This window comes from Notamacropus eugenii, chromosome 1 (genome assembly GCF_028372415.1).
Source record: "Notamacropus eugenii isolate mMacEug1 chromosome 1, mMacEug1.pri_v2, whole genome shotgun sequence".
NCBI classification, from domain to species: domain Eukaryota; kingdom Metazoa; phylum Chordata; class Mammalia; order Diprotodontia; family Macropodidae; genus Notamacropus; species Notamacropus eugenii.
Window position 1 is genome coordinate 474,436,789 of NC_092872.1, and position 14,705 is coordinate 474,451,493.

At 40.8% G+C, this 14,705-nt stretch overlaps 1 protein-coding gene across 6 annotated transcripts in view; it reads left to right on the forward strand.

Moving 5' to 3' along the window:
• Positions 1–14,308, forward strand: part of SLC12A3 (solute carrier family 12 member 3) — a 50,251-nt gene extending 35,943 nt beyond the window's left edge. For 3 of the 6 annotated variants that reach the window (XM_072632298.1, XM_072632302.1, XM_072632299.1), the window contains 3 exons: positions 2,304–2,439; positions 3,645–3,712; positions 9,767–14,308. In XM_072632298.1, coding sequence (XP_072488399.1) covers positions 2,304–2,439; positions 3,645–3,712; positions 9,767–9,908 — 346 coding nt within the window. In that variant the 3' untranslated portion in view covers positions 9,909–14,308. The remainder of the gene's footprint in view (positions 1–2,303; positions 2,440–3,644; positions 3,713–9,766) is intronic. The other 3 variants (XM_072632296.1, XM_072632300.1, XM_072632297.1) reach the window with 1 other exon arrangement.
• The last annotated feature ends 397 nt before the right edge of the window (positions 14,309–14,705 follow it).

The following is a 14,705-nucleotide window of genomic DNA, read 5'->3' on the forward strand; positions in this document are numbered from 1 at the left end:
CCCCACCAGTGCTTGGAAACTGGAAAAAGAAGGAACTGGGATGGTTTGGTCAAGGACCAAATATATTTCCACATTAGCCATGTTGTGAAAGAAGAATTAGAATAAAAGGGAAAAGCCATGAGAAAGAAAAAAAACAAAAAAAGTGAAAATAGTATGCTTTGAGTTGCATTTAGACTTTCAGTTCTTTCTCTGGGTAGCATTTCCCATCATAAGTCTTTTTGAATTGTCTTGGATCACTTCACTGAGAAGAGCTAAGTCTATCAGAGTTGATCATCACACAGTGTTGTTACTTCTGTGTACAATGTTCTCCTGGTTCTGCTGACTTCACTCAACATCGGCTGATATAAGTCTTTCCAGGTTTTTCTGAAGTCTTCCTACTCAAAATTTCTTATAGAAAAATGGTATTCCATTACATTCATATGCCACAACTTGTTCAGGCATTCCCCAATTGATAGGCATCCTTTCAGTTTCTAATTCTTTGTCACAAGAAAAAGAACTGCTATAGATATTTTTGTACATATGGGTCCTTTTCCCTTTTTTAATGATATCTTTGGGATACAGACCTAGTAGTGGTATTGCTGGGTCAAAGGGTATGCACAGTTTTATGTCCCTTTGGGCATAATTCCAAATTGTTCTCCAAAATGGTTGAATCAGTTCACAACTCCACCAACAATGGTGCTGGGGATTTTTCATTTAAATTTAGTAAACAAGCCTTGCCCTCAAGAAATTTACCTTCTGTGGGAGGAGACAACATGTATCCATATCAGCAAATATAAAATAAACAGAAGGTAAAAATACATACAGAGTAAATACAAGGTAGGCTGGATGTGGTTATCCACACACATAATCTCTTCAACTAGGGAGGCTGAGCCTCATGGATCACTTGAGCTAAGGAATTGTAATGTCTCTTGTACCAAAATGATGAAACCTTAGGGAATGAGGGGCAGCCTGGCTGCCTGAGAAGGGGAGAGCTAGCCCAGGGCAGAAATGGAGCAGGTCAAAGCTTCCATGCTGACTAGGAGTGGGATTGGGCCTGTGAGTGGATCCCAGACTTCCAGCCTGGGCAAGAGAGGAGACCCATGGAGAAGCTGATATTACTGAAAGTCCAGATCTATACAGAAGATCTGATAGACAGGAATTATTGTTGATTTGAAATTTTTCACCGTGATTCCTTTAAGTGGCATTCTACCCCACTCTACCCGCACTTCTGGCTAGGCATTTAAAATAAGATTCAGTTTAGAAAATTTTGATTTAAATAGTTTTTCAGAAATGTGCCTGCTGTATAAAGCAATGTCTTCCAGTACCCCTCCTTCTCTGTATTCCTACCACCCTCAGACACTGATCTGAGAGGAAGAGGAAAGTGGTTTGGGGTGTGGGGAGGTAACTGTCATCGATGACAAAAAGCCCTAGAATTGGCATCAGAAGATCTGAGCTCAAGCTCCAACTGAGCCATAGAAACTGTGTAATCTTGGACAACTTAGTTCACTTCTATAAAATGAGAATAATCCTTGCATTACTCATATCACAGAGCTCTCAGGAAGGTCAAATGAGACAAAAAACATAAGGTGCCTTGTAGATCTCATGCCAGCTACGACCACTCAGGGAAGAAGAGGGAGGAGAAGAAGAGTGAAAGGAATGCTTCAAGATCTGTTGGGGATGGAAAAATGTGGAGAGATGGTATTGAGTCTTATTAGAGGCTGCCAGATGGCACAGTGAACAGAGAGCTAGACCTGGAGTTAGGAAGTTGTTGCTCAGTCGTTTCACTTGTGTCTGACTCTCCATGACCCCATTAGGGGTTTTCTTGGCAAAGATACTGGAGTGCTTTGCTATTTCCTTCTCCAGCTCATTTTACAGATAAGGAACTGAGACAGACAAGATTAAGTGACTTGCCCAGGGTCACATAGCTAGTGAGTGCCTAAGGGCCAGATTTGAACCTTCCTGATCTGAGTCCAGTACTCTATCCACTGCTCTATCTGGCTACCCTAAGAATGCAGGAAGACTAGAGTTCAAATTCGGTCTCAGACTCTTACTAGTTATGTGACCCTGGTCAAGTCACTTAATCTCTATTTGCCTCAGTTTCCTCAACTTTAAAATGAGGATAGTAATAGCACTTACCTTTGCAAGGTTGTTGTGAGGTTCAGATGAAATTGTAAATCTCTTGGCACACTGTAGGTATCATAGAAATGTCTGTTCTTTTCCTCTTCCCTTCCCCTCTCCTTATCGTACCCCACTCCACCTCCTTCCTCCTACTACCTTGTACACAGTGAAGGCAGAGTTTCTCATATTCTTTCTTCTGTCCTCAGCACCAAGCGGTTTGAGGACATGATTGCCCCCTTTCGACTGAATGATGGCTTTAAGGATGAGGCTACCGTTAATGAGATGCGACGCGATTGCCCCTGGAAGATCTCGGATGAGGAGATTAATAAGAACAAAATGAAGGTATAGTTGGAAAGAACATTTCTGAACTGTGCCATTGGGGTGGAAGGGATGGAGAAGGGCAAGCAGAGAATTGGGATCCTCCCCACCTTTCTGTTATCAGGGCATCTGGAGCCAATTAGCTGGACTAGTTTGACTTATAGTATAAATCAGTCCGTGCTGCCAGTTTGGTTGCTCACATAGGCTGCTAACCTTCATTTGACCCCTACATCTCTCTGTCTCTTCTTCAGGGTAAATGATAGGATGGGGTGGAATCAAATTGAATTGAATCTTGGGGTTGAATAAGATGTTAGATATCACCTAGGCCAATCCCTCATTTTACAGTGGTTCCTTAGCCCAAGGAAGAGAAAGCAACTTGCCACAGGACCCAAAAGGAGTTAGCAGCATGGCTAGGACAAGGGTTTGAGCTTCCTTCCAAATCCATTGCTTTCTCTCTTTACCATGCTGCCTTCTCTACTTTTTAATGGTTTCACTAAGATGATGGCTATCATCAAATCCCTACTTCCCACCCTCTGCAAATCTTCTCTACTAGATGGTTAACCAACAACATTTATTGATCACCCTTGATGTTCAGAGACCTTTCCTAGGTACTGGGGGAAGGAGAAAATAAGAGAAATAAAAAAATTCTGTCACTGACCAAGATTGTAATCCCATTGTGCACTCAGGATTCCCACTCGAAAATTTTAATTGTTTAAATACACATGCAAATACACATGCATGTTTAAATACACATTCTTACAGCATGTAAGAATTACAAACTAATATACTTCACCAATTATATCAATGTTGAGTAAGGGTCAATTGGAATCAATCAAGGAAGGCTTCCTGAAGAAGGTGAGTTTGGTAATTAAATTCCAAGTAGTCCTGAAACTTCTTTACCTCTCCAGGAGACCAGAGACTGCATATTCATTTAGACCAGGGGTTCTTAACCTTTTTTGTGTCATGGACCACTTTGGCAATCTGGCAAAGACTATAAACTTCTTTTTAGAATGCTGTTTTTGAATACATAAATACTATAGTTTATTTTCAAAAAATTTTTTTATGACATAAACTAAAAAACCAGTTCAATTGCAGTATAGTTATCAAAGCATTAAAAAAAATTAACGGACCCCAGGTGAAGAACCTGTTATTTACAATTAAGACAGAGACACCCCTAGATAGACTGCTGTCCATGCCATAGGTGCTGATGAGTTTTGTTCTCCCCTCAGTCCCTTCGGCAGGTGAGACTGAATGAAGTTCTGTTGGATTACTCCCGAGATGCTGCTCTCATAGTCATGTAAGTCAAGTCTGACCAGGTTGAGAAGCTTGTCCTAAGCCAGGGAGGAAAGACTTGCCTCCCAGGTTCAAAGTTATAAAGGGCCAAGTTCAGTCGGTGATTCCAATATGTTGCTGGAGAGGTTATCTATCCTAACTTTCATCACAGAGCACTGGAGCTGGATTTGTTGATCCATAAGCCCCTCACAGAAGATGCAGAATCACTGACTCTGGTTTTGTTTTGTTTTTTTTACTTCTCCATCTTTTCTCTTTTCACACTAAATAAGCTTCATAAGTGGGACCTGAGGTACTCTAGTGTGTTCCAGCAGTATATACCCACGCAGGAAGAGGTATATTTTGCTCAGTCACCTCTTCCATCACTTTTGTCCTATCTCATATAAGCTGAAAGTCAAAGACTTGCATCCAGCTCAATTGTTCTAAACCTCTTCAATTTACCTCACATATATTGAGCACCCATTCTGTGCAAAGCACTGTACTAGGTATTGAGGTATGTAAAGAGGAATAAGACATGGAATTTCCCTCACCTCAAGGGGCTTCTAATGTAGTAGAAGAGATATTAAAAGTACACATAATTCAAAGCAGAATGAGATCCGTAAGTGCACAAGAGCTTAAGGCACAAAGCATGTTGGGAATTTGGAGGTGGGATAAATCACTTTTAGAGGGGTCTGAGGGAAAGCGAGGAGATGGATAAGTGAGAAGATCCACCAGGACCACCAGAGATGTCCAATTGTACACTGCTGGCTTGAGTCCTCTGGGAAGATTGCCAGGCAGGTGCCTCCTCTGTATTGTTTTCCCATGAGCTAAAGCCTGAAAAGAACCATCAAGCAACACATGATCTGTATGTGTGTGGCTCAACTTCTGAGTCATTTCTCCTTGATTCTGGGAAGGGTGGCATTAATAATTAGACAGGTGTTAATAACTACTTAGAGTCAGCCAGGTGTTCATACCTTGTCCAAGGCCCTATTGTTCATGGATCTGGTCTTGACCTAATTCTACCATTTACCACCTGTGACCTTTGAAAAGTTATTTAAATTCTCTGGACTTCAGTTTCTTCATCTGTAAAACTGGATAGTGTGGAACAGATAATCTGCAAGGCCCCTTCTAGTTCTAAAGCCTATGACCTTATGATATCTGTTCTCTTAGGAGTAGGGAAGGACACAATATTGGAAAGCATTGACTTCTCTCAATGTGTGTTGTACTATTCCTGGGCTCAGAATGAAGTACAGCTCTCTTGGGAGGGGCTTAGGGGAATGGAGCAGAAGTATTGGTAAGGCAATACAGAGGCATGCTGGGGCACAGGTGTATAGAAGGAAGGGAACACTTTATTTGTGGCCCCTGTGATTGCAGTCAGTAACAGACCCTTGGTATCTCAGATCTTGGACCCACTCTAATGGCTCCCTAATTCAGCATCTCTTTACCAAATCAGAGCAAATGATTGTGAAGTACTTTGCAAATTTTAAGTGCTATCTACATATCAAGAACTATTGCTATGGTATTCTTTTTATTATTGTTGCCATTTTGGAAAAGGGTATGGAAAGAAGACAGATCCTGCACTATCCTCTAGTTATTTTGTGGTGGTGGTGATGGTGGTGGTGGTGGGATCTAAGAAGAAACCGAAGCAGAATTTGAGGTGTCATACATTTAGAGCAGGCAGAAACCTTAGAGGCATCTAATCCAATCCAATATCTTCATTTTACAGATGAGAAAATTGAAAACTATGCCTAAGGTCACACAGGTACTGATAGAAGTAGGATCTGATTCAAGGCAGCTAGTTGGAACAGTGGATAGAGTGACCAGCTTAGATTTGGGAAGGCCTGACTTCAAATTATGTCTCAGCTACTTCTTAGCTATGTGACCTTGGGCAAGTCACTTAACTTCTATGTGCCTCAGCTTCCTTACCTGTAAAATGGGGATAATAATTGCACCTGTCTCTCAAGATTGTTGAGAGGATAAAATTAGATAATATTTTTAAAGTTTTTTGTACACCTTAAACTCCTGTAGATGCTAGCTATTATTATTATATATTATTTATCATATATTTTTATTATCATGCCCTGTGCTCAGAGGACATAGAGTAACTGTTCTTTCCACTACAGACAAGGCTGACTTAGGATACTCTGTTTAGAATCACAAGACCTAAGTTCAAATCCTGGCTTTCACTGACTTACTGTAGAGTCGCCAACAAATCATGTCACATCTGTGGACCTCAGTCTCATCATATATAATGAGGTATTTGGACCAGATGTTATCTGAGATCTCTTTCAGTTCTAAATCCTGTGAATCTATGAGCCCCAGAGTGAAGCTATTCATTTCCCCAGTAGGCTAATTAACACTGTATATTTCTTGGGGAGTGAGGGGCAAAGGTGACATGCATACCTTGTGACTCTGCTTCCTAGCCTCGCAGAATAGATTATGCCAAGCCTCCCTCCTAAAAATTGCCTGAAATGAATGATGCATTCTTCGTGACTACTATAAAGACATCTCTAGTCCAATATTTCCCCTGGCTACTCCATTTGGTGGGGTCCTATGGGAATTACACCTAGGGAAAACAGGCAGAGGATCTGAGGCTTAGCTGTAAGTACATAACCAGTACAGAGCACGTGAGTCACCCCAGAAGGAGTTTGGCCAGAGTTGGTAGGTACACCTACATTTCAGAAACAGTGAATATCCATTTGGGAAGAAAACATTAGTTATGAACTGAGATGGCTATTCAGGCAGTGTGTGTATGGATGTAGGTGTATAAATTGTAGCCTAATGCATTTTGCTTTTATTTAATCCTGTTTGTCCCAAAAATTGGAGCCAGTCACTCAAGCCAAGAGGTATAGATCTTTATCCCAAAGACCAATACCCCAGAGATTCGGAGTTCCAATCTAAGGACCTCTCTTTTTCCAGGGTTTGACTTGGAAACTCAAACAGTCAATCTCAATGACTGCCTAAGCAGAGGGTGTGAGTGTCCAAAAGCTTATAGAACAAGTTACTCCTGGGAGGACAGAACTCTCTACAGTAGCAGGCCCAGGTCACAAAGGATAGTCAAATCACATTCTGTAGGACTATCTTTTTCGGCCATCACCACTAGCAATGGCTAATGAACCCTCCAGCAGGAAGCCCTCTGAGCCTCCTGCTCCTGAGCAGGCCTGTATAAAACTTTTCTTTAAAGTCTCTAGGGAGGGAAATTCCAGTTTCTCTTTGTGACTCTGGGTTCATTTCCCAGAAGGAATCTAACTGATCAGATTTCAGTGACACAACTAATCAATCAGCTGATTTTTTTTGTACTTAATAGCATTTTATTTTTTCCAATTGCATGTATCAATCAATTGACTGATAGGTCAACAAGCATTTATTAAGTGCTTACCATACCCTACGCTAATCACTAGGTACACAAAGGCAAAAGTAAAACAGCCCCTGACGTCAAAGAGCTTATATTCTAATGGGAGACATGTGTGTGTGTGTGTGTGTGTGTGTGTGTATATATGTGTGTATATATATATATATATACATACACACATCATATATATTATACACTATATACATTATATATATGTATATATACATACATATATACACACACACATATATACACATATTTTATATACACACATACATATATACACACATTAAGGACATATATGAAATGGATACAATATGATTTGGGGAGGGAGCATAGTAGCTGCAGGGGGAATATAGAAATGCTTCACTAAAAGGTGGTACTTGAGCTGAGTGTTGCAGGATACTTGTTATTTGGGACTTTCATCATATTTTATGGTTCAAAAATAAATTCTGATCACTAAATCATCCATTAGATGAGAAAGGTGAATTTCGCTCTCCACATTTTACAGACAAGAAAACTGAGGTACAAAAGGCCTTGACCAGAGGTATAGTAGGGAGTCTTGATTCTCAGTACATAATAAAGTCTATTTCCCTAATTTTTAGAAATAACCAAGAAGAATCTTTTTCACATGGCCCTAATAAGAGACTTTAGAGCTGGGAAATTGTCCCTGAGGTTATATTTCGTGGTCCCATGTCCCAAATTCTTTTCTGCTAAGGCTGACTGGCTATATAAGCAAGATATTCCTCTATTTGGGGGTGAGGAGGGAGAGAGGGAAGGGAATTCTATTCTAGGGATCAGCCTCCCCGCCACGCACACACTTCAGTTGCATTCCTGGGTAAGAATATAAAGATTCCTTTCCTTGACTAATGTGTGGATTGGATCCTGGGATTTCAAGATTATAGACTTAGAACTGGAAGATACCTCAGTGGGTACATAGAACAACCCCTAGGAAAGCTCCCACTTTTGACTAAGGTAATTTCAATCAGTGTCCTGGGGAGAGAGGGGAGAGGGCTTATCAAATTGATCAGAAGTTCTCTACTTGCTTCTGCTACATAGAGCTGAAGAAATGGAGACCCAAAGAGCCTAAAAGACTTCTCTGGCACATAGTGGATGTTTAATAAATGCTCATTTATTGGTTAATTGTTTACTACCCAAGGTTGCAAGGTGGCAGAGTCTGAATTTAAACCTAGCTCCTCTGCCTTCCAAATGAATTTCTATCTATAGGTCTCACAAGCAAATGAAAGAAAGCAATTTGGAAATTTGACATCTGGCAAGGGAAGCACACCTCCTCTTCCCCACCTCGTTTGCTAATAATTTAGAAGTACACTGCAATGGATTCAGTCTGAAGACCTGAGTTCAAATTTCAGTTTTATCACTTGTGTGATCTTAGGCAAGTCACTAAACTGTTCTGTGCCTCAGTTTAGTCACTGGTAAAATGGTGGAGTTTGATGTGCCTTCCAGCTCTATAGCTACAATTCTTAGATCTCCAGCAGCTTCAGTTTCCTCATCTGTAAAATGAAGGGGTTCATGGAGATAACTTCTAAGCTCCCTTCTGGCTCTAAATCTATGCTCTCATGATCCTTCACCCTGTTGATGCCCTCTGGTCAGAAGAGATGTGACCGGAGAGGATAAGGCTTGACTCCAGTGAAGAATCTTTAACAACAGAATTTCAAGCACTGTGGCACTTGGGTAAAAGGAGATTTAGGGGCAGAAGGCCCCAAATACCCAAAATATCCTGGCCTGCTTAAATTACACTACATAGGTGGCCCCTGGTTTCTTCCTCCATATTAGATCAATCCTCTCTATGGAGCGATGCTGACCTTTTCCCAAGAGCTTAAATGATTACTCTATTTTTTGGAACAATTCACCAAGACCATGGTGCCGCTATGACATCACTACATTTAAAAAGCTTAACATTTGGCTGATTATTCTATATTGAAGTTAAAGGCAAGAAGGATAGTGAAAGAAAGTGAAAGTGAAAGAAAGTGAAAGAAATTTTAAAGCTCTGCCAGCTAATATTTGCCTCCCTGGCAATATTCAAGTGGTCATCCAGAGGAATTACAGGCAAGCACAAAGAACCAGTAGAGCAAACAGGGCTGGGGTTTTCTCTCAGAAGTTAGCAGCCTACTAATAGTCTGCAGAGCACCATATGATATAAATGTGGGGCATAGCTAAGTAGACAATTAACTCAATTCTTGTGCTTAAGGGCCTTATAGTTAATGTTGGGGGTGGGTGGAGCAGGGGTGGCGAACCTGTGGTGTTGAGGCCACATGTAGCCTTCTAGGTCCTCAAGTGTAACCCTTTGACTGAATCCAAACTTCACAGGACAAATCCCCTCAGTCAAAAGCCTGCATCCAAGGACCTAGAAGGCCACCTTGAGGCAGCAGTTTCCTCACCCCTGGAGGGAACTGAAACATACCCCTAGCTCATCACAGCTCTTCCAAGCTACATATGTGGGTGCCTGGAAAGGGATGCTGAAATGATCCCAGTGACTCATAGCTAGGATTTATCTAGAAAGGCTTCAAAAAGGAGGAGGTAAGTTTTGATCAGATTCTTGAAGAGCAGAGAGAGGAGATCTTTCCAGGGATGGGCAATGCTGTATGAGAAGGCCAGATAAGCCCTATGGAGAGGACAATAAACCCAGTTGCTAGAATGAAAGACAAAGTAGGAAGCTGGGTGTAAATGGGAAAAAGTCAGTAATTCCCCTCCTGTTGTTTTCTCCTGCAGAACTTTGCCAATAGGAAGGAAGGGAAAATGCCCAAGTTCCCTATACATGGCTTGGCTGGAGATACTATCTCAGGATCTGAGACCTCCTGTCATCCTGATCAGAGGAAATCAAGAAAATGTTCTGACATTTTACTGCCAATAAGGCCAGGACTGGGCCTCAACTTTCACTGTAACTGTCCATGTATGGGAACTAGCTGGTCCTTTTTCTCAGGCACTCACAATTCTTGGTTGTACTGCAGGTTAAGCAGAGACCAATGACACCATAATAGGCAGATTTCTAAGACTGACTCAACTTTATTTCCCTTAGTCAATGTGTCTCTTAGATCTCATCTTAGGGCAATGCTTCTTAACCTTTTACTGTGCCATGGACATCTTACATAGTCTGATGAGCCCATGGACCCCTCCTTGGAATAAGATTTTTAAACATAATATATAAGACTACAAAGGAAGCAAATTGTATTGAGATGTAGTCATCAAAATACTAAAACCTAAGTTCACAGACCCTATGTCAAGGCCTCCTTTATGATCATCATGGATTAGGGAACTATTAGAAGGTATTGAATAAGGGGAGGAAATATCTTGATCCACATTTTCTTTTTGAAGTTTTCTTTTGATCATCATTATAGTTATTTTAAATGTGTAACTTAATTTCTGTGCTAAGCTCCTGGGTCAAAGTCACACATGTGTTTATTGGTACTTTTTAAAAAGTATCCTTCATTTATTCCTTCTATTTTGGCATCAGGAAAATATCATCTGGCCCACTGCCCATTACCAAAGGTTCTTAGAAGGTAGTGCTGTGTCAAGAGTGGTGGTCTTAATGTCAAGAGAACTTGGGTTCAAATCCCAAATCTATCACTTACTACTTGCATGAACATTTAACCTCTCTTGTTTTCAGTCTCCATACCTCTAAGGGGAGCTGAACTAGGCATCCTTTAAGGGACCTTTCAACTCTAGATCAATATCCTGGGCAATCCTGTGATATTCTTTCTCTAGTGACCTTTCATCCAATGAGTTCTCACTTGGATTTGCTTCTTGACCTTGATTTATTTTGGGAAAACACCCCAGTTCAGCATGGTGACTTAATTATATCAAAAAAGAGGGGAAGCTGCTTATGAAACCTTGGTGATTATCAAGAAATGAGAACAGTTGGGTTATCAGGGTAAAAAGGAGGAACCAAAGGAGAAATAACCTAAAAATTATGTGGTAAGATATACAAGGAACTAATGGAAGGATATGGTGGAGGTGGGGAGTGATAAAACTGGAAGAGGTGAGAGGTCTGGGGTAAGGCTGGAGTGTCCATATGGCAAAGGTAACGAAGTAAAAAGGAAGAGAAGAAAGCGGCAACACTAGTGACGATGGGAGACCAAAGCTGGCCCCACGTAAGACTGAGTGTGTTCGTCCTTCATTGCCAAAGAAGACAATGCCATGAGAGAAATAATGACATGACTTGCACTTGACTTTGTTTTGAGTGAGGGAGGGCTGTGCAGGTCACCAGCCTCACTTCTCCTCCATCGCCATCTGAATCCAGTAACCAGATATTCATCAGGATGACTGGAGATGAGGCAGTTGGGGCTAAGTGACTTGCCCAAGGTCACACAGCTAGTGAATGTCAAGTGTCTGAGGTGAGATTTGAACTCAGGTCCTCCTGACTCCTGCACTGGTGCTCTATCCACCTAGCTGCCCCTAAGACTGAGTGAAAGATGAATGGGGGAAGCGGCAAAGAAGCCCAAATGAATGAGAAGGGAATCAACATGGGGATGAGAAGGGGGGATAGTACAGGAGTCAGAGGCAGCAAAGAGGTTGGGAAAGATGCAAAGAAGCAGATGGAGCAAAGTAAGGTGATTGAATCTGGCTCAAAGGGACTTAGTAGAATCAGCATAGTTACCTTCAAGCACACATTCTTCCAGCACCAAGGTCAGGTATAATACAAGGCAAGAGATATGTGGCATAGAGTAGAAAGAGCCCTGATTGGGAGTCAGGGAGTGAGGCGTCTACCATTGGCTCTGCCATTAAATATCAGTATGATATTGGCCAAGTCACTTTTCTTTTATGCACTTCAGTTTCCTTATCTAAAAAATAAGGGGGTTAAGCTATATGTTCTCTCAGGGTCCTGCCAGCTCTAAGATTTCATGATTCTGTGATCTAATCAAATAATAAAAGAGGCAGCATGGGACAAGGCTTAGAATCTGGAAGATCTAGGTTTGAGTCCTACCTCAGACACATACTAACCACGTGATCATGACCAAGTCACTCAACCACTCAATGTCCGAGGTTCATCTCTAAGGCATCAGTTCTCAAACTTTTAGGTCTCAGGGCCCCTTTACACTCATTAAAATTATTGAGGACCACCAGAGAGTTTTTATTGATGTGAGCTATATCTATTGATATTTACTTTATTAGAAATTAAACTATCTTAGTGCTATTATTAAGATAATTTTTACTTCAAAGACTCCCTGCAAGGATATTGGGGCCCTTAAAGGATCCCTGCACCACACTCTGACAATCATTGCTGTAAGAATATGCAAAAAAAAGTTTTGCCAGTCTACATTAGTGGAGGAAATTCCCACACTCAGAATCCCCTTACTCAAGTAAAGTTCAGATGTTAATCCCACCCCCAAAAGATATAATGAGTTTGAATCACTCAGTTAGTGAATTAGTTGATGTATCCAGACAATATGAAAGTAGAGTGATATGACTGGAGCCAAGTATGAGCCTAAGTCCCAAATCCCTTCCAGCTTTAGATAATGATCCTGTAATCCTTCCTCCTTCTTACCTGCTCAGTGGGAGAATAAGAAATTTGACCAGACAGAGTAATGGGGTGGAAACTGCATGATTCCTCCATATAGTACCTGCCCTGTGGTGGTTCTTAGCTTCGAGGAGTCAGATCTCCCCTATCTGAGTTGAGAACTTGAATTATATTAATTAGATCCAGCCATTGCCTCTTACTGTACAGGTCAATATCGTCTGGGAATGTAGATTGTGTTATAAAATCCCAGTTGCCTCATAGGAAAGAACCATGCAGCACCAGCTGATGGGCTTTATGGGTTTCCTAGAAAGGAATTTTAGAGAGACAGGGGCAAGAATCACCAGATGTGGAAGCATGGAAAGGTTTGGAATTGTTCAGAGAAAGAATGAAGAGATTATAGAACTATTTGAGTTCACTGGATTGGAATTACAGCTCTACCACTTACCATCTGTGTGATCTTGGACAAATTATTTAGCCTTTCTGGGTCTCAATTTCCTCATATGATAATAAGGGTGTTGGCCTTAGAAGTTCCTTCCAATTCTAAATTTATAATCCTATGATCTACGATTTTATTAGTAGATGACACCTCCTTTGAGCAGGCATGGATAATGTAGAAAGCCATCATTCTACATAGTCAAGGACAGGAGTTCTCATTTAGTTCATTTTGTTGCTTAAGAATAAGGTAGGAGTAAACAGTGAGCAGAGGATGCCCCTTTAGAACAGGAAAGTTATCTTTTGAGGTCTGTGGACAGAAACCAGACCATTAGTAAACGTACTAATTCAAATACAGAATGGATCTAACAGCATGCAAAAAAAAAAAATGATTTCAGGATGAAACACCAACACAATACAAAAACACATAAAATTTTTAATTTTTTTTTAACCATTTAAAAGCTGAATTTAAAAAAAAGTAATCATCACCTTCATTGAATTTACAATGAAATAGGTTAATATAAGGGGAATTCTGGATTTAGAAATAGAAGAATTGGGTTCAAATCCCACCTCTGAATTGTGACTGAATTGTTTGACCACGGGCAAGTCACCCAAACCTCTCAGTATCCCAATGTGTAAAATGAAGGGGCTAACTTTAAATCTATGATCCTATTAAGGAAAACACTATCACTGATTTTTTTTAAGCCAGCAAGACTTTCATTAACCTAATTGCTTCATAACTCACTGTTTTCCAGTTTTGTAAAGGTGATTTTTAAAAATTAACTTTGTTATTTAAGCCCTAGAGTTTTTCTTTGGACTTCGGTTGTTGCCATTTGTCAACTGGCCTGTTTCTGTGCATTTGCTCACTGTGTTCATGGGTCCGGCTCCTTACCACTTACTCCTTGTGCCTGGTGTTTTTCAAGAGCAACTGGGGAGCAGACTTCAGTGTTGCACAAAAGTCTGCCAATGTTCTCTGTCTTCTGGCTCCCTCACTTCAGATGGGTTTACTCTCGTGTGGTGAAGGAAACAAGAAACTATCTGTCCTTGGTTCTAATGAGTGTTCCTATGTGTCTGACAGTGTGAATCATGCTAGCTATGACTCTCAGAAACCTAGCTAGTGAAGGTAATTATGTGGCATTGCTTCCAAGACTTCCAAACTGGCTTCAAGTTTTTCATACAGCAAATCGAACCGATTGCCTTTATCCAAGGCCAAAGTCTCTAACAGAAAGACTTAAAATTTCAGGCTTAATAATCAACATTATAAAAATTAAAAAATGTTTAAATGATTTTTTATCTGAAAATTATGTTTTTTAATTAATCACCTTTACTGAGTTATCCAAATGAATAAAAACATATTAAACTGAGTGGTTTTCTTTCGAACCAGCAAGACTTTCTATGACAGATCCTATTCACTCTCATTCTTCTAGGCTTTGTTACCTAAACAGGTTCAATGAGTTCTAACTCCTGGAGGAGAAACAGAGCTGGCCTCTTTGAGAAGCAGCCAGTAGCCTGGAAGAGCACTGTTTGCTATGAAGGAAGGAATGGGGCCGGCCTAATTCACTTGAGACGTGGATACCTTCCCACCTAGAAAGAGAGAAGTTGAAGGGAAATAAGGCAGACTCAGGGCAGACCAGGCTGAAAAGTGCTTTAGAAAAAAAAAAAATACCTCTCATGGAAACACTGAAGAAGGGGCCCAAACCAAACCAAAAAGGCTTATGCAGTGCTGTCTGGGTGTGGCTGGCTAAAGACAACAGAAAAATT